The following is a 20,159-nucleotide window of genomic DNA, read 5'->3' on the forward strand; positions in this document are numbered from 1 at the left end:
CTTGAAGAGGTGGGGTTTCAGGTGTCTCCGGAAGGTGGTGATTGACTCCGCTGTCCTGGCGTCGTGAGGGAGTTTGTTCCACCATTGGGGGGCCAGAGCAGCGAACAGTTTTGACTGGGCTGAGCGGGAACTGTACTTCCTCAATGGTAGGGAGGCGAGCAGGCCAGAGGTGGATGAACGCAGTGCCCTTGCTTGGGTGTAGGGCCTGATCAGAGCCTGGAGGTACTGCGGTGCCGTTCCCCTCACAGCTCCGTAGGCAAGCACCATGGTCTTGTAGCGGATGCGAGCTTCAACTGGAAGCCAGTGGAGAGAGCGGAGGAGCGGGGTGACGTGAGAGAACTTGGGAAGGTTGAACACCAGACGGGCTGCGGCGTTCTGGATGAGTTGTAGGGGTTTAATGGCACAGGCGGGGAGCCCAGCCAACAGCGAGTTGCAGTAATCCAGACGGGAGATGACAAGTGCCTGGATTAGGACCTGCGCCGCTTCCTGTGTGAGGCAGGGTCGTACTCTGCGGATGTTGTAGAGCATGAACCTACAGGAACGGGCCACCGCCATGATGTCTTTTTAAGTGGGAGAACTTGCACAATTGGTGGCTGATTAAATACTTTTTTTCCCCCACTGTATATTGGTATTTTGTCAAAAATGTAAACAATGTATTTGAGTGTTTACCAGCATTTGTAACGTAAGTCTGATAATTATCAGTACAATAAAGCTAATCTGATAACACTTGTGGAATATAAAAATACTTGCTTGATATATGTTTTCCAGTTTCTTGAAAATCTTTGCAAATGCAACTGATTCCTATGTGAAAACTGAAATGGTCTATCCATTCCTTTTCCATTTTAGTAGCTGCTCTCTTCCAGAGCAGTTTACAGTAGTGAGTGCATACATATTCAAACTTTTTCTTACTGGACCCGTGGGCATCAAACCCACAACCCTAGCATTCAAGCACCATGCACGACCAACTGAGACACATCATCACATCACAAAACATCTGATGTCTCAATGTACTCAATTAATGTATTGTGCATCGTTTTTCTTCATGGTGATGTTAAGTCTACAGTTACTGGTAAATTTACATTAAATGGATATTAAGGATGGTTAATTAATACTGCACATAATGGTTGTTTTTCATGCTATTTGTTCAAGAGAAACATATTATTTGAGGTGGATGTTTGTGTCTTTTCTTATAACTTTGCACCTTTAAATGTAAATGTTTGTGGACAGGGTTGTGTTATTTCAGGATTCCATTAAAATGACAATCACAGAGAAACAAATATATATATTTTTTTACCTTTATTTAACTAGGCAAGACAGTTCAGAACAAATTCTTATTTACAATGACAGCATACCAGGAAACAAGGGTTAACTGCCTTGTTCAGGGTAAGAACGACAGATTTTTACCTTGTCAGCTCAGGTATTCAATACAGTAACCTTTCGGTTATCGGCCCGACACTCTAACCACTAGGCTACCTGCTGCCCCAAATATTGAATTCTGCAAGATGCTGTTCTCAATTATACAACTAACTTTTTTGTCAAAGTGGAGATGCTGGACAAAAATGTTTTGTCCGCACTACAGATGTCTGTATCGGTGATAGTACACTGCTCAAAAAAATAAAGGGAACACTTAAACAACACAATGTAACTCCAAGTCAATCACACTTCTGTGAAATCAAACTGTCCACTTAGGAAGCAACACTGATTGACAATAAATTTCACATGCTGTTGTGCAAATGGAATAGACAACAAGTAGAAATTATAGGCATTTAGCAAAGACACAATAAAGGAGTGGTTCTGCAGGTGGTGACCACAGACCACTTCTCAGTTCCTATGCTTCCTGGCTGATGTTTTGGTCACTTTTGAATGCTGGCGGTGCTTTCACTCTAGTGGTAGCATGAGACGGAGTCTACAACCCACACAAGTGGCTCAGAGGTTGTGCAGCTCATCCAGGATGGCACATCAATGCGAGCTGTGGCAAGAAGGATTGCTGTGTCTGTCAGCGTAGTGTCCAGAGCATGGAGGCGCTACCAGGAGACAGGCCAGTACATCAGGAGACGTGGAGGAGACCGTAGGAGGGCAACAACCCAGCAGCAGGACAGCTACCTCCGCCTTTGTGCAAGGAAGAGCAGGAGGAGCACTGCCAGAGCCCTGCAAAATGACCTCCAGCAGGCCACAAATGTGCATGTGTCTGCTCAAATGGTCAGAAACAGACTCCATGAGGGTGGTATGTGAGCCTGACGTCCACAGGTGGGGGTTGTGCTTACAGCCCAACACCGTGCAGGACGTTTGGCATTTGCCAGAGAACACCAAGATTGGCAAATTCGCCACTGGCGCCCTGTGCTCTTCACAGATGAAAGCAGGTTCACACTGAGCACATGTGACAGACGTGACAGTCTGGAGACGCAGTGGAGAACGTTCTGCTGCCTGCAACATCCTCCAGCATGACCGGTTTGGCGGTGGGTCGGTCATGGTGTGGGGTGGCATTTCTTTGGGGGGCCGCACAGCCCTCCATGTGCTCGCCAGAGATAGCCTGACTGCCATTAGGTCCCGAGATGAGATCCTCAGACCCCTTGTGAGACCATATGCTGGTGCGGTTGGCCCTGGGTTCCTCCTAATGCAAGACAATGCTAGACCTCATGTGGCTGGAGTGTGTCAGCAGTTCCTGCAAGAGGAAGGCATTGATGCTATGGACTGGCCCGCACGTTCCTCAGACCTGAATCCAATTGAGCACATCTGGGACATCATGTCTCGCTCCATCCACCAACGCCACGTTGCACCACAGACCGTCCAGGAGTTGACAGATGCTTTAGTCCAGGTCTGGGAGGAGATCCCTCAGGAGACCATCCGCCACCTCATCAGGAGCATGCCTAGGCGTTGTAGGGAGGTCATACAGGCACATGGAGGCCACACACACTACTGAGCCTCATTTTGACTTGTTTTAAGGACATTACATCAAAGTTGGATCAGCCTGTAGTGTGGGTTTCCACTTTAATTTTGAGTGTGACTCCAAATCCAGATCTCAATGGGTTGATAAATTCGATTTCCATTGATCATTTTTGTGTGATTTTGTTGTCAGCACATTCAACTATGTAAAGAAAAAAGTATTTAATAATAATATTTCATTCATTCAGATCTAGGATGTGTTATTTTAGTGTTTATTTTTTGAGCAGTGTATTTAGAACTAACCCTAACAGCTCCTTGCAATGTTGCCAACTCCTCAGTAAGGAAAGTAGCCATTGGCTGTCCTAAAAGATGCTAAATGACGTTATCGCCAAATTTGCATAATTGTCCATATGCATGTAATTGTGATGGGCGCTGTAGGAGAGAGGAATAACGTGGGAGAGACAAAAAGTGAGTAAAAAACACCCTAAATATGTTTAAGACAAAAAATGAACTTTCTTCTGTCGATACTTGTTTCTTTTATGGTCACAATTCCAACCCTCCTACTTTATCCGGGCTTGGGACCGGCAAAAGTGACCCAAAAAAGACACTCTGGTGGAGTTACTTAGTTTTTTATTTTATTTTTTATTGTATTTTTCTTAATTTGAATTGGTTTTTAACCTTATGGTCCACTTAGGAGCCTACAACAAGTCACAGTGAAACATGAACATTTTTAACCATATATATTTTTTTACATCTTTTGTATACAATCTACATTAACAATCTAAATGGACCAAACAGAGACAATAGAAAAAACTGTCAATGGCAATGTGAGAAAATTATGGTAACTTGTCTGGCCCTAATTCAGGTTAAAAAAAAATAATCCCCAGCCCCCCTCCACACACACTGTGCTGGCTCACAAAGAGTGGTCATCATCATTTTGGTCAAGGCTCTCTATGGCAGGTTCAGCAACTGAGGGAGTTGACTTAAATGAGTAAGTGGCTGATGTGCCAAAAAGCTGCAAAACATTATCAGGCAGCTGGTGCTCATAGCAAACCTCACCAGACAGCTTCAGTCCATATCGAATGTACAGGATGGAATTAAGGGTCTGCAAGGACATCCGATTTCTAAGTTTGCTTTTTACCACACTCATCTGGCTGAATACTCTCTCGACTTCAGCATTCGAGTGTTGCAAGTGTAATGGATGTGAAACGCTAGCTTAGATAGCGGTGTTTCGCGCTAAATAGCGTTTCAACCGGTGACATCACTTGCTCTGAGACCTTGAAGTAGTAGTTCCCCTTGCTCTGCAGGTGCCGTGGCTTTTGTGGAGCAATGGGTAACGACGCTTCGAGGGGTGATTGTTGTTGATGTGTGCAGAGGGTCCCTGGTTCGCGCCTGGGTATGGGCGAGGGGACGGTTTACACTTATACTGTTACATTGGTGCCGTGACCCGGATCACTGGTTTCTGCGGAAAAGGAGGAGGTCAAAAGGGGGGTGAGTGTAACGGATGTGAAACGCTAGCTTAGGTAGCGGTGTTTCGCGCTAAATAGCATTTCAATTGGTGACGTCACTTGCTCTGAGACCATGAAGTAGTAGTTCCCCTTGCTCTGCAAGGGCCGTGGCTTTTGTGGAGCGATGGGTAACGACGCTTCGAGGGGTGACTGTTGTTGATGTGTGCAGAGGGTCCCTGGTTTGTGCCCGGGTATGGGCGAGGGGACGGTTTAAACTTATACTGTTACACAAGGACAACACAGACACAGCAGTCATGGCAAGTTCTTGAAACGGGTTGATATCAGCTGCATCCCTGAACTTCCAAATCTCACTCCAGAAGCCCAGTGTGTTTTTTTGTCTCATTCCATTTACTAAGATGAATCTTGTCTATCTCTGCAGGGGAGTAGCCAAGGAGTTTGGCAATTTTTTTATATTTCTCCAGGGCTCTTATTGTGCTTCAGAGTTTCCTCCACATTGAAAACTGACGTACTACAATGCTTCTTATTGGCCCTTTGAGTACATCAACATTTGCTAGTGGATTCAGCATCCTGCTGCTCACAGACTTGATCAGGCTAACCAAGCTGTCAAGTAGCTTAAGAGGATCTACTTGTTCTCCCTCAAAAGCCTTGATGGCTAACTGTACCTCACCCAGCACTGACTTCAAAAAAGTCAGATACAATAATGTTTTGAGGATCACTGTACATGGAGTATAAAACCTCAGCCATGTAGCAGTGTTCACTGGACTTGGTGACTGCGAAATGCAGCCTAAGCTCCTCCCACTGGTCCAAAATGCGTGAAACCACGGATTCAATGGAGAGCCAACATGTGGCACACACCTTGGTTATCTGTAAATGTTTCCCCCCACAGTTGATGGTCTCATATATGGCCTTGTAGTCATCCCTGTACTTTGGAGACACTGAAAACCAGTTATAAGTCTCTCGTACCAAGTACTCCACACTACAGGGGATGGTGTCATTGGAAGCATGACTTACAGCAAGCTGCAGAGTGTGGCACACACAGCGAATAAACACCAGATATTTGAGGCCATACTCCTCCTTCAGCACGTTATGGACCCCATTGTTAATCCCCGTCATAACAGAGGCATTGTCAGTCCCTATCCCCAGGAGTTTCTCTTTAAGACAACACTTCTCGAGGAAAGCCACAACAGCACAGGCTATAGATCTGGCATCTCCTCCCCGCAACTCAACAAACCACAGAACTGTTGATACAATTGTCTGCTTGGTGTCACTAAAGTACCTTATCACAACCCCCAGGTACTTAGAAACACGTACATCCGTAGACTCATTGAGGAGGCTGAAACGCTGGTCACCCACATCTGAGACCAACTTTTTCAGAAAGTAGGGTGCTAGAACACCATTAATCATTTTGTGCACTTTGTCCTGTGCATTTTGAAGTGGGTAGCAGCAGTGGAGTCTGAGAAAGCAGCTCTACATGCATCTCCAATGTGATCACATGCCAGCATGGAACAGTGTTCAGCGATAGCTAATGCCATGGTGGCCTCAAGACTTTTTTTAAACCATAAATGGCAGCTTGTTTTGGGTGGAACTGTTAGAAGGCTTTGCCCTTTGAGTATGTTCTTGAGTTGTCATGTGTTTTTTTTACATCACTTGGCGTAGAAATCGGCCTTACAATACAGGATGCCCGTGTATCATCTCCAATAAACAGCCTTTGGATTCAGGGTTTGATTCCCACTCCTTTCTGTATTTCTGAGTGTACTGTTAAGACTGAGACATGATGAGCTAGCCAGCTAGATGTTTAGCTTATGTCACAGAGAGGCACACACACAGTGGCAAGGTGAGTAAATGACAGGCTGTGGGAGTCAAATGCAGTGATTTATTTTTGTGCAGTGATTTATTTTAGACAAAGAACATTTTACATTTACATCCCGCCCTGAATGTAAGCCAGCGTCGGCTTCCCACTTGCGCGATTCATTTGCAGTCTGGACGCGGAGGGGTGAACATCTCCTGCTCTGACTGCAGCTGGGAGGGACTGCTGCGCGAGGACTGGGCTGCGTGTGAGTGCTTTGTGACGGGATTGGGCCCACGGCAGCACACGCTGCTCGTTAAGAAAAACGATACGTGCTTTCACGTCAGTCTCCAAAAACACCAGATAAAGTCGCTAGATTTGTCGATAGTCGATTTTAAAAAACAAACATGTGTTGCTAGAGGGGTATGAATGCTCGCTAAATATAGCAACAACAAAACAATTGCTAAGTTGGCAACACTGGGCTCGCCTCTGTCCTTTCTTCTGTGGGGTTTATTGGTGGTTTCCATCCAACTTTATGGTGCATTACTGCCACCTACTGTACTGGAGCGCCCCCGCCTCCAGACTGTGTACGTATGGGAGTCCTATTTTAGAAATGGACCAACAGAAGTATATATAGTGGGGTTCCTGCCAATGCCCAAATGCTTTTAAAGAGCTACATTTTAGCTAATGATTCATAAATACACTGGATGACTAATATGTGGTGCTGTGTTGAAAGCAACGTGCCTCCATCTTGTAAAAAATATTTTGGAAGCTATAGAAATGCATTTATTAGTGTCTATATGTGTTATATTACAGAAACCTTAATGAATATTTTTTTATTATATTATCGTGAGATAAACAAATTTAAAAAAATTCTTAAGCTATAATTTTTTTGAGATTTCTAATGTTACTAAATACAACAACAAAAATGCTTTAATACATGTACTTTTGTTCTTGAAACATTTAATTGAAATACTGTAGAATTCCATTAATTCCTATGGAGGGCTGCTTATATTTTCTTAAAATCTGTGCCACTCCATTTAGTATGAATTGTTACTTTATGTTACGTTACATTACATTGGTCTATGTAAATCCAGGACACTGAAATTAGTATGATATGTTATGTTTGGTCTGACGTTAGATTACTTAAGACAAAAATGAAAGAAGCGTGATTGGATGTATAATGCAAAAATATAGCATCCCAAAGGTTGCGTGTTCGAATCTCATCATAGACAACTATAGCATTTTAGCTAATTAGCAACTTTCCAATTACTTACTACTTTTTAGCTACATTGCAACTACTTAACATGGTAGCTAACCCTTTAACCTAACCGCTAGCCCTAACCTTAATGCCTAACCTAATGTAGTGTATCATACTAAAGCAGTCGAACATAGCATATCATACTAAAGCAGTCAAACAAAATATGTCATACTAAATTATCAAGACGTAGTATACTATACATCTTGCAATTCATATGATATTGTACGACCACTACAACATTGGTTGGTCAATGTAATGTAACATATCACACTAAATGGAGGTGCTGGATTTTAGTGGAATATAATATGCTTTGCTCTGAGACCAGGTTGCACTGGGGAGTGCCAATATGGCGGACCGATGGCTTCAAAGCCTCAATGGTCAACCATAACATCAACAATCTAGGGTTTATGTATAGATCATTGAGTCCAGCTAGCACACATGTTAGTACCAGACGGTGGTGACTGCCATGTGAGGTATGGAAAGTAAACAAACAAGCTATAGCGCTAATCAGATACAGCACAACGGGCAGCAACCATGGGAACCCCCTTAATCTGAGGTTTCAGATCGCGATGAAAGTAGCCTGGTCCTCGGCCAGTTGAAAGGACATATCCTAACTGCTGGGGCTTTAATCAGACTCACAACTGCCCTCAACCGACACGAAGAATGTAACTGCACCGTTACCCATCAGCAAGGGACTTCTGGGTTGCTGGCGGAATGTTTAAGGCGGGCACTTCGGCGACCCAGGTGTTTTAGGACAACGTCCGCGGTTCGGCTGCCCTGTTATCGCCATAGCCTAATATAACAACACATCAGCCTTAACCGGCGTCTAGCCTGCTTTACCTTCGATAGTCAATCGTCGGCGCTTGCATGCTCTACTGAAGTTAGTTGGATAGTTTTCCAAAAGGTCGGATTTACAATGAAAGCCAAGATTGGGGTCATCCTAGTCATGCTTGCAGCTTTCGTTTATGTTGCAGCACAGGATGCTGAAGCCGAGCAAAATGTTGTGGAAGAGTTATTGGTGGAAACCTTGGTGAGTTCTGTCCATTTTCTCCAAAGCAGCGAATCTTGCACGTGCCGAATACAATGCATTGCAACATTCAGACCAAATTGAAACCATGTAGGCCTATCAGCTTGTTATTGTTACCATTGATAATGTATCGCTTATTTATGTAATAAAACTATTTTATTTATTTGGAATGCAAATTACTTTTTTCTTCTTCTCCCCCTTAAGGTGAAACCCGAAACTTGCTCTATAATGTCAGAAATGGGAGACACGCTACAAATCCACTATACGGTAAGAAAAAAGTGTAAATTAATAGCCTTACTAACATTTCAATTTCAAAGGTAGGCGAGGCACCGCCCTGTTTGACATAAGCCTACATGCTTGAGACAAATGCCGATTTTTATGAAATCTGGTCAAAAGTGTTCTCTGCAGTTGAAGTGGTGCTGATTCATAGCACCTCGATACATTTGACTCGATACGATGTTGCCTATGTGGCACGGTGTGAAGCAGCAAGTTCATTTTTCACTAAAGACGGGGAAATTCGTGTGCCAATCAAATATTGTCAAATAAAAGCAACTTTCAGTTTTGCATTACACTTAGTTTGTAATCATATCTAGGATGGCAAGTAAATTGCGTGTTTTACCCCCATGTGCAATGGACACGTTTTCCGCGTGCCAAACATTCTACTCGGTAGGTAGTGTGATGGGGGAGCTGCAACACGTAAGCACTCCTGCTCATTACCAGATTTCTATAACATGTGGTTTTGATAAGTAAAATACCTAACCAGACGTTGTAAGGTCTGTCATGTCTGAGCAGGAGAACATGACCAAACCAGAAAGGATGATGCATAAATGGGCCTAAAATCTGTCTTCAGTAGTAGGTGGCATTTTCTTATCTTAACCACACTTCCAACCTTACATTAAAACCAAAAAGCACATTTTGTTTTAATTTTTACGATAAAGCCATTTTTGACTGTCTATTAACTAGTGAAAACCGTTGTGCTGGTGTTCGCCCGGCGTGTCGGCCATCATTGGCTAGAATGGTCCCATGTGACTTCATTGACAGACGAGGTCATTGATTCAACCAGTGTGCCCAGTGCAGCCACTCCTGTAAAGAACGTTAAACAGTATGTCAAGTGTTTCACAATTTACTGTGACTTTAACGGGATGTGCATCTTAACCTTCTATTTAGATTAGAATCACAGTTTAGGTGCAAAATCTCTTAACATGCACCTACCATATTGTTCCAATGCTCTGAACAGGGTAAACTGCTGGCAGATGGCAAGGTGATTGACTCATCACTGTCCCGGGACCCCCTTGTTGTTGTGCTGGGAAAGAGGACCGTTATCCCTGGTAAAATCACAACCATTCAAAAAGACAGTTTGACAATATATTGATCACACAAAACAGAAACACTAGCTTAAGTTAACAGTATTCTAAACTGGGTGGTTCTAGCCCTGAGTGCTGATTGCATGACAGCTGTGGTATATCAGACCTTATACCACAGATATGACAACATGTATTTTTACTGTTCTAATTAGGTTGGTAACCAGTTCATAATAACAATAATGCACCTGGGGGGGGTTTGTGGTATGTGGGCTGTATCCAGTCCTTAGTGGTATATTGGCCATATACCACACCCCTTCGTGCCTTATTGTTTAAATATACCTTCAAATATAGCTCACACTTGCAGTGCAGTGTTTGTTATTGCATCATTCACTGGGATACTGTATCTCCAACAGGTCTGGAACAGAGCTTGGTAGGAGTTTGTGAAGGGTAAGTAAAGTCTTGGTCTGCCAATACAACATTTTGAAGTGGACTACATTAATTTAGAACCACTTCCACTAGGAATTCAATATGACTTGGCTAAGCAAGGACAATGTTTCAAATGTCGATATTACCACTATGTGAAGCAAATCAAAGATCCTGTCTCAAATTACTTTGGTAAAGTGTCACAAATAGTGGATAACATAAATCTTTGAGAATAACCTTGTTCTGTCTTATGGTGCTCTAGACAAAAAATCAAGACCACTATTCCACCACACCTTGCCTATGGAAAGCGAGGATACCCTCCCACCATCCCAGGTACTTAAACACATCTGCATACACACACAATAATAAATACAGCAATAAATGTCTCACCTTGATAACTGTCTAGCTTGTCCAGCACCTTTTCAAATGTCTGGTTGAGCACAGCAACACACACACAACTCAGTAGTTGATCCTCTCACTCTTCTTCCATCTGTCCTGTTAGCTGATGCTGCCCTAGAGTTTGAAGTGGAGGTGATGTCACTGATCCAAGTAACCCCATGGCAGAAGATGGTGAACGATGTCTTCCCTCTAGTGTGTCTGGGCCTGGTTCCCACTTTGCTGGGCATGGTGGGCCTCTATCTCTATAACAAGGCCAATGCCCAGCGGCCAGGCAAGAAGGCCAAGAAGAGAAAGAATAAATAAAGGAAACTCACAGAACTATTTAAATAATAAAATGTAAAAACAACAAGGGAACGTTGTTATTATCGGATGGAATAGTCCTCTTTTATTTTATGGATATTGTAAGACACCTGGTAGAAAGAAGTAACACACAAATAGAATAAGGAATTGAGTTCTGTCAGAAGGAGTGCATTCTGGCAGTTTAAAGTTAATCTAGAAGTGATGGTGTGTGATGTGAGCCTGTTATTGAGTCTACAGCGTGCGCTGCACAACATGTGCTGCCTCAATGACAGTGTGGCGCTTGCGTTGGGCATCAGCAGTGGGTTGAACGCCGAGGGTGGGCCGTGACACCATCAGCAGGGGGTTGCGATGGCGGAGGATCTCGTCACTAACGGAGATGCCATCCAGGTACTGGCGCAGTAAGATCCGCAGTTGCTGGTTCTCCTGGGTCAGTGCTCCTCTCTCCCGTTCCAAACACAGCCGCTCCAGCAGAACCTTGTTATAACGCTGCCAGAACCGCTCCAGAACCAGGTAGTCCAGCATGGCCTGAGCAAACCGGGTTACAAATGAGAAGTTGGGGGGGGGGGTCACAGATCAGATCAGTGTGTGTATAATACAGTACTACCAATACCTTTGCCAGCTCCTCAGATGGAGTCTCCATCGCATTAGCTCTCTCCTGGCTCTCTTCCTCAGCAGTGAGAGATGAGGTGTAGAAGGGCAGGACTTTCTCATGTTCTGTCTCCAGTTTACGACACATCTCAGCCAGACGCAGCAGCCTCTCCCCCTGATCCACAACATCACAGGACAGGGTGTGAGAATTCATAGGAAGTGAATGTGAGTCAGTACACATGCATAAGTGTGCTGTGTATGTTTGGTTGCTAAATGTACATACTGTGTGTCTACATGCATTAACGTTAGCACCTTAGTGATGATGCCCTGTAGGTTCTTGGCAGCGGCGTTGCTGTGCACGGTGAGGTTGGTGAGCTGGTTCCTCTCGGCTGCGCGGGCACGGCTCAGCTGGGCCTTGAGCTGGCGAGCCTGCAGGGTCACCTCCTCCCTGGCCGCCCTCAGGCCCCGTGCTGCCCCCTCACTCTCCTTCTGGCTGGAGTTCAGCCTAGAGCGCAGAGCAGATATGGAGTCCTGGAGGGGAGAGACACCAATACAGTGGGAAACGAGCACTCATGCTGACATACAGAGGGCATGCATGAATACTGTATTCAAATAAAGTTAATAATACAATCACATATAACAGATGAGCAATATAAGCATTCTCTCTTCATATGGTAGACTGTTGCTCAGAGTAGTCCTCTTGACCCTGTATTCTACATAGGAGGAATTCAGACCCGAGTTACGTGCCTGTAAATGGAACTTAATTCCCTTTTTATGCATTTTTCTCTGCGTATTCTGACCTTGATCTTAAGTATAGGGAAACGCATGTGACAGCCAGATATTAGTTTGGGGAGGTGATCACAGAAATGGAGTTCTGTCTACAGATTCATCTATTCTGACCTTGACTTAATTCCCTCATAATTTCACCACCTTTACTCGCGAGGAAACCATGAATAAGGTCAAGCAACCCGTCGGTTCCAAGTAAAAAAAAAAAAAACTTTATTTTTACCCGATAGTAATAACGCCATTCTCCACGCACTAATTTATAAATTAATAAAGAGCTAGGTAAATGAGTAATCCGTTTGGATAAGGGGATTGTAAATATAAATAACAATTGGTTTTGGTTTATTTTAATTTATGATCGCTGGAGACAAATTAGAAATTAGTAATATGGCTGCAAACTGAAAAGCTTATCAACATGACAGGTATTTATGCTCCTTTCCCACAGTATGAAATGTTGTGCCGCTATGCATAATTTAAATCGTATGGCCTTAACTTTTAAGGATAAATCTTGGAAATGCATAGCCGAGCAGAATGACAGTCATGCCAAATTGTACCTTTACCTCTAGAATGTTTTAATCATATTCCCCAACTTTTCCTGTTTCCTACAATTTTCTATTGGTAGCGACCATAAGTAATAACCACACATATTTAACTGACAACTTAGGGTTAATTCCCTTCATTCCATTGTTTGATTTTGCAGACCTTTATTTGTTTCCTCTAAACGCTGTCCTGTCCATGTGGTTGTTGCGGAGGGTCGCTAGCAGTAGTAAATAGTTTTTATTTACAAGTTGTCCAATATTTTGGGACATGTAGCCTATTTGAATAATAATGGAAGGCAGACCAAATGTGGCAGTTTAAACCTGGAGCTTGGCGCACGGTTCACAACAACTGGACTGTTGACATCACAGTTCCATCATCCGTGAGGATTAAGGTAGATTTATATGACTACACTTTTCTCCCCTTCCAATATTTCATGGATTGAACAACTGAATATGGCAACTTTCAGGATGAACCAAACCTATGTATTTTTTATTAATCAATATACATTGTGCATAAAGGCACTCCAAACCATTTAAAAAAAATGTATTATGTAGATTCATAAATACTTTCCTAATCCTAAATAATCAACATTTTTAAATCTACTAAACAGAGACTAATATGATTAACATATTTTGATGGCCTTCTTCATTGATCTCTAATACTCAGAACCCGTTCTCTTGATATATTCTAGTGAGTCTTGAGAAAATTATAATTAAAAGGGACACTGTATTTAACGGGATGGCTTTTGATAAATGTACTGAAAACCCAATTAAATGCAAACTCCATGATAAAATCTGTTGGCCAACAAGTGGGAGGGTTTTCAGCAGTTTAATTAAATGTATTCAGTGCGGAGATTGGAGGCACACCCAAAGAGTTTGTTGCACACCTGCATACGTTCAGTCTGAATACCAAATACTGAGAAGTGTTTCAATCAAAACATGTTAAAAGGGCATAGATTTCCTATGTCTGAATTGGCCCCCATTGGAAAAGTAGTCTCAGTAGCCCTACACTGACCTGCATCTTCTGCAGCCTCCTCATCTGCGTATCGATCTCCTGGGCACTGCGCTGGTCGCGGGTCCTCAACGACTCAAAGGCGATGTGACGGTCCTCTGTAGCCTCATTGTAGCTGCGTAGGGCCTGTTGGAACTGACGCCACAGGCCCTCCACCGTCCCCTCTAACTGGATCCTCAACGCATGTTTCTCCTCTATGTTCTAATGGGAGAGGGAAAGGAGATCACAGATCACAGACAGGAAATGTAAGCCAGCTCACACAACATCCACTAACAGCTGGTTCAAGGCTTGTTTTGTTCTGTTCATAACGATTAAGGTTAAAGGGATACTTCGGGATTTTGGCAATGAGGCCCTTTATCTACTTCCCCAAATGATGAACTTGTGGATACCATTTTTATGTCTGTCCAGTATGAAGGAAGTTAGAGGTAGTTTTGTAAGACAATGCTAACTAGCGTTAGCCCAATGGCTGGAAGTCTATGGGTATCTGCTAGCATTCTAAAGAGGAGAAATGATCCTAGACCAATTGTGAGGATCTGCAAATGGAGGGAGGGGAAATGAAAGAGGCCCACCAGAGGGAAAAACAACTGATGCTGGTTGTCTAAGCCAGACCCCTACCCTGTTCTTGATGTCGTCTCTGGTGCTCTGGTAGTCCTGGCGAGCCTCCCCGTCTACCTCCATGTAGAACTGCTCCATGGCAAAGGTCACATCCTCCAGGTAAGCACACTCCTGCTGGTGCTGGGACAGGATTTGCTCCCTGGGAAACACACACATTTAAGTAATTCAGCAGACACCCTTATCCAGAGCGATTTATATAGTTGCATTCATCTTAAGACAGCTAGGTGAGACAATCACATATCTTAGTCAAAGTAAGTACAATTTTCCACAATAAAAAAGCTATCAACAAAGTCAGTACTAGTAGGAAAAAGTCAAGTGTGAGTGTTAGTTCACAAAAGGTAAAGTTGTTTAGTTTTTTTTTTGGGGGGGGGGGGTGTGATTATTTAAGATACACACGCTCTCACACACACACAACATGAGGCTGCTGAGGGGAGGACTGCTCATAACAATGGCTGGAATGGTGTGTAATGGCTGGAATGGACTGAATGGTATCAAACACATGGAAATGATGTGTTCAACACCATTCCATTTACTCCGTTACATCCATTACTATGAGCCCGTCCTCCCCAATTAAGGTGCCACAGGTCGCCTGTGACACACACGCAGCTGTCAATTCACATACAACACAGAACATATCTAGTAAATATCAAACTTGCATCAAGGTTAGAAAAGCTTTTCATCTAAATAGTTTAGTGCAGCATAATTCAGTTATTAGTGGTTAGAGCGTTGGACTAGTAACCGGAAGGTTGCAAGTTCAAACCCCCGAGCTGACAAGGTACAAATCTGTCGTTCTGCCCCTGAACAGGCAGTTAACCCACTGTTCCTAGGCCGTCATTGAAAATAAGAATTTGTTCTTAACTGACTTGCTTGGTTAAATAAAGCTAATAAAAAATACAAATATTAATTGTTGTGCAGAACTGTGTATAGTGTCTCTGGCTGTCTATTAGAGAACTGGACGGATAGGTCTATCTGTCATGGTGTGTGTGAGATAGTTTTACACACACCTCTCAGAATTGAATTCGTAGCTCAGTCCCTCCAGGCCACTGTTCCACTGCTGCTCCAGGGATGCCAGCCTACCCTTCTGCAGGGCCAGCAGGCAGTCCACACACTCCAGGTGAGAGCGCAGGGCCTGGGCTGACTGCTGCTCTGCCTCACTCAGGTCACACACCAAACACTACAGCAGAGAGAGAGATATAGACTGTCACACCACAGGCGACCGGTGATACCTAAATTTGGGAGGACGTAATGGCTGGAACAGAATTCATGGAATGGTTTCGAAGACATCAAGCACATGGTTTCGATGTGTTTGTAACCACTCCATTCCAGCCATTATTATGAGCCGTCCTCCCCTCAGCAGCCTTCTGAGTCTCTCACACACACCAAGAAGAAGTCTCTCACAGAAGTCTCTGCTTGTGGAAATAAATAAATAAATACCTAACCTTGATGACACTGTCCTTCCGGTCCAGCACCCTCTCAAAGGTCTGGCTGAGCACAGCAATGTCACTGCGCAGTTCAGCTGCCCGTGTCTGGCGGAGAACTGCTCGCCACTGCTGCGTCAACTTGTGCAGGTTCACTGCACTGTTGCGCTCCTCCTTCTGCAGCTTATCCTGGTTGCATTACGGGTAGAGATGATGGGGACAGTACTTAGAGGTCATGCAAGGACATTTTGAGAATAGAATAGGCTTAACAAGTTGCATCAGGCTGTGTGACTTTTCATTGGATTACATTCTTGAACGTACCTTGAGAAATTGAGTTAGCATGTCTTCCTTCCTTTTGGCCATCTCGTCCTCTGCCTGGGCCCTCTGCTGCATGTACAAGAGTCTCTCTTCCTCCGTCATCCCTGCCTGCTTCCCTGCTCCCCCCTTTTTTGCACCCTTCTTTGGCATGGTTCCTCTCTCAAGCTCCTCCTGGGGTGCTGTTTTGGTGTCACTCGGCCCACTTCGCTCTCTTCATTCAGAATGGGAAGCCAAGACTTAAGAGGTAAGACAGACATACTTTAAAAAAAACGAGGAACCCACACAAAACAGCCTAAACATTTAATTAACATCAAGTTGGTTGTCATTGTCCAATAACCAAGCAAACGCATAGTAAAGAAAACTCATGATCAATGCCTAGCTACTGTCATATGGTCTTGTCCAGAGCCTGCCATGTCCATGCAGTTTTACAAACAACCCGTAATTGTATTTGCGACAACTAACATGATGCGATGTCTTACCTGTGTGAATTCTAGAGATACGATAGCGGGATCTCCACAAAATGAGTTTGTGTTTGGTCTCCTAGCAACATTCTAGGAGAGAAACCCACACAGGGGGCGCACCAGACTGCAAATACCGCGCCGCCAATGTGCCAAAAATAAAGTGCTAGGAAAAATGCTATGCATCGACAAAGCAATCATTATCAATGAATGAACAATATCATAAAATTAATTAATTTAGTAACTTGTGATAATGTGCAAAGTAGGTTTATCAATACCCAGTTGCAGAAACGATACATTATGCAAATAAAGCAAGCGTAATTTGCGTAACATAATGGCAAATGTGACATTTCTCGCTGTCCAGGACAGACAGGAAAACGTAGACGCATGCTTTTACTCTCTAGCAAATTGAAATAATTTACAATTAGCATTGAAAGGAAAATATTGGAAGCGCCAGTCAATTTGTAAGATCAACAGAGAAACTTCGATTGTACAAACAAATGCTTGTAAATTGCGGATTAATGGAAATGCATAATGGGAAATGACGTCTATTACTATCAAATATGTCACATACATATCCTTCCGCAGAAAAAGTGTTGTTATTTTGTAGAACTAAAATAAGTAAACATTTGATTTATTTGATAATAGCATAATTATGCAAACTATATATTAAAAACAAATACATGAGTACTTTCTGTGTCATTCACAACATCCAGGGTTGATAGAGAGATATAATTCGGTCGGCACTCATCCCTCAGGTCCTGTGGTGGTGAGTGCTTAGCTGAATTGGCCATGATTTTGAAAACGAATTAGTTTTCTAAAAACTCTCATTGTTGTGAAATGTACGGTCGGCACCCATGCTTCCGGTCCAGTTCGTTTATATTCTGATGCAGAAAAAATGGAACGCAGTCGCCTTATTCTGGAACGTCACAGCGAGTTCGTTGCAATAGTGTTTCTATTTCCGGCAACATTCGCGTGACGCTAGCGCATGCAAAAGTGGTACTTTCCTTTGAGAGCTTGAAAGTTTTACACTGACAGAACCGCACAAAATCTTAAAATCAATCACCCTGACAATCATTATATGTTCAGTACGAGGCTGTCACAATTTGATGAAGGAGGCAGTTTTTACAACAGCAATGTTTTGAACACCAACCGGAGTCCCATATGACCTGCATCCACCTCCTAAAGACACAGTCTTTGCGGCTCTGGCTCAAAGCGTTTAATCTAAAGAAATCACCAAAACGTCCCTTTATGCTCCTACCAATTCTTTGACACTAAGTTTACAGTGGAGCATCCACACCCAGAAAAATGGCTTGGCTACGATACTCCACTCGTGAAGACGCGTCGGGTGTTGGTCAGGCAGTCATCAGTGAGAGGTAACGTTAATCCAAACGCTTGAGCAGTTTGCATGCTCTTGTAGCTAAGCAGTCTCATAATAGCACAATTTATTTCCTCTACAACTCAATAAAAAAAAAATATATATACTTAATTATTATGATTATTACATATTATTAGGAGCATCCATGCAGTATGGTGTTTTGTTATAGATTGTCCATTGACTTGTTTAACAAGCCATACTGATTTCTTAACAGATGACACAACAGGTTCAAGTTTTCACCAAATTGAAAATGGGGATTGGCCAACACGAATAGAAAGAATGGATTTACCTTCAGAGAAGGATGCCCAAACCCAATGGGAAGACCCATCTCTAAGTGATCACAACTACAGCTCAGGTGATCATGTAAAGCTCACTATCTGTGAGGCAGGGATACAGTGCCCAGCAGCACTGCTCTACAAAAGCCTGCTGAGGAATGAAGCACTCTGTTGACTGCATACAGGCTTGTCTCTTGCCGCCCTTTCTACCCTCCTGGTAGAACATCTTCTACCCTTCTACAAAGGCAGCTTTCAATTAGACCTGACAGACCAACTTCTGATGACACTGATGAAGCTCAACTTGCTGCAGCAGTACCTAGCAGAAAGGTTTGGTGTTTTCCAGGGTATTGTCAGTTGAGTGATTAGTTTTTGGGTTGACATGATGGAAGAGAGTCTGAGGGAGTACATTCCATGGTTGCCAAGGGAGATCATCCGTGCTACAATGCCACAATGTTTTAAGGACTACTACCAAGGACCAACCTGGATTATCGACTGCTCAGAAATTGCTTTACAGAATGCAAGAATCTGGATTCAAGGGGGGAGTCATTCAACCATTACTACACCCAGAACACTATCAAGTACCTTGTGGTCCGTCTGGTGATGTTAATTTCTTCAGCATATGGAGGTAGATGTAGCAACAAATATATAACGTTGGATTCTAGGTTCTTGGAGAACCTCTGTCCAGATGATGAGGTCATGGCTGACCTGGGCTTCACAATCCATGAACTGGTGTATGAGAGGAAGGTTAAATGAACAATTCCAGCCTTCACAAAAAGAGGCGCACAGCTGTCAGTGGAGGACACCACATGTACAAGATTGATAGCCAACGTGAGGGTTCATGTGGAACGCGTAATTCAAAGGCTCAAACGGTTTAGAATCATCTCACAGTCAGTGCCAATCGACCTCTCATCGAAAATGGACAAAATACTTTGAATCTGTTCTGCCCTGTGTAACCTGTGTGGTGATATCATTCATGAAGATGTTGAATCAACTGATCAGTCAAATGCAATTCACGGGGTCGATTTCCCATTATGAATTAAAGTTGTCTAACGTTACGTTAAATACATTTCAATTCATTATATAACAACTCAACTGAATTATTTGTTTTACATACTCATTAATATTAATAAAAAACAAAGCCATAAAAATAATTTCTACAGTACTGTGACTGTTGATGCAGTAAGTTAGGCCTTTTAATTGAATATTGTATAACTGTGGACCAGCTAGCTAACTAGATTGCTAATTTGCCGGTACGGTATGGTTGGTTAGCTAATTTCTTGCATATTCTAGCAAAGACCACTGATAGGAAACTCTTAGGCAACAATTATAAACATGTTCTTTTTGTATGTTGAATAAGGCTTAAGTTGAGGAAACTGAACTTGAGCCTGCTTGAAACATGGGTTTTGTTTTGGTTGACCAAGAGTCGGTATATCGCAGGTTGGTTCTTTGTATGCACTGTATGTTTGTGATAAACAAATTATTCTACCTATATTAATTATACTGTAATTACTGATGCAGCATTTGTGATGTTTTTAGATCAATTGATTGAGCCTTGCTAATGGGAGTAGCTAATTGGCTGAAATGAACCTACACAAAGGACTGGAGTTGAGGAACACTTGTGAATAACTCGACAGTGGGCCTCTGCTGATGTTTCAAGATATTCATCATGTCTTTGTTTATAGACTAAGAAGAGACGGAACTGTGGTCGTGCCAAGAAGGGCTGTGGGCATGTGCAGGGACAAGGCCATAAAAAAAGTTTGTCATCAGGAACATTGTTGAGGCTGCTGCCGTAGATATCTCAGAGGCTAGCGTGTTTGAATGTGAGTAGATTGTTGAATGGTCTGAGGGCAACTAGTCATGTGATGCTAGCATTGAATGGCACTGGAGCATGTATTTTGTTTGATTAGATCCACCAGATCCTTG

The 20,159-nt window shown here is 43.1% G+C and overlaps 2 protein-coding genes and 1 long non-coding RNA gene across 6 annotated transcripts; 2 read left to right on the forward strand and 1 right to left on the reverse strand.

Moving 5' to 3' along the window:
* Positions 1–7,866: 7,866 nt before the first annotated feature.
* On the forward strand, positions 7,867–10,922 carry LOC135541930 (peptidyl-prolyl cis-trans isomerase FKBP11-like). The gene is made up of 6 exons (XM_064968440.1): positions 7,867–8,429; positions 8,631–8,693; positions 9,664–9,754; positions 10,144–10,177; positions 10,416–10,486; positions 10,656–10,922. Exons 1-6 carry the CDS (start codon positions 8,316–8,318, stop codon positions 10,853–10,855), a joined length of 573 nt encoding a protein of 190 aa, XP_064824512.1. The 5' UTR covers positions 7,867–8,315; the 3' UTR covers positions 10,856–10,922.
* Positions 10,909–17,944, reverse strand: ccdc65 (coiled-coil domain containing 65). Of its 4 annotated transcripts, none has more exons than XM_064968438.1 (9): positions 17,845–17,944; positions 16,129–16,361; positions 15,829–15,996; positions 15,394–15,563; positions 14,390–14,528; positions 13,778–13,975; positions 11,753–11,971; positions 11,463–11,615; positions 10,909–11,377 (listed from the first exon to the last, which is right to left on the reverse strand). In XM_064968438.1, exons 2-9 carry the CDS (start codon positions 16,273–16,275, stop codon positions 11,084–11,086), a joined length of 1,488 nt encoding a protein of 495 aa, XP_064824510.1. In that variant the 5' UTR covers positions 16,276–16,361; positions 17,845–17,944; the 3' UTR covers positions 10,909–11,083. The 4 variants fall into 4 exon arrangements, with proteins under 4 accessions (XP_064824510.1, XP_064824509.1, XP_064824511.1 ...); XM_064968437.1 differs by lacking the exon at positions 17,845–17,944 and adding an exon at positions 17,275–17,363; XM_064968439.1 differs by lacking the exon at positions 17,845–17,944 and adding an exon at positions 16,605–17,266 and having other exon boundaries at positions 16,129–16,336.
* LOC135541933 (uncharacterized) lies at positions 17,871–19,727 on the forward strand. The gene is made up of 2 exons (XR_010456012.1): positions 17,871–17,959; positions 18,176–19,727. It is a non-coding gene; the product is annotated as an uncharacterized LOC135541933 (long non-coding RNA).
* The last annotated feature ends 432 nt before the right edge of the window (positions 19,728–20,159 follow it).

This window comes from Oncorhynchus masou, chromosome 6 (genome assembly GCF_036934945.1).
Source record: "Oncorhynchus masou masou isolate Uvic2021 chromosome 6, UVic_Omas_1.1, whole genome shotgun sequence".
NCBI lineage: Eukaryota > Metazoa > Chordata > Actinopteri > Salmoniformes > Salmonidae > Oncorhynchus > Oncorhynchus masou.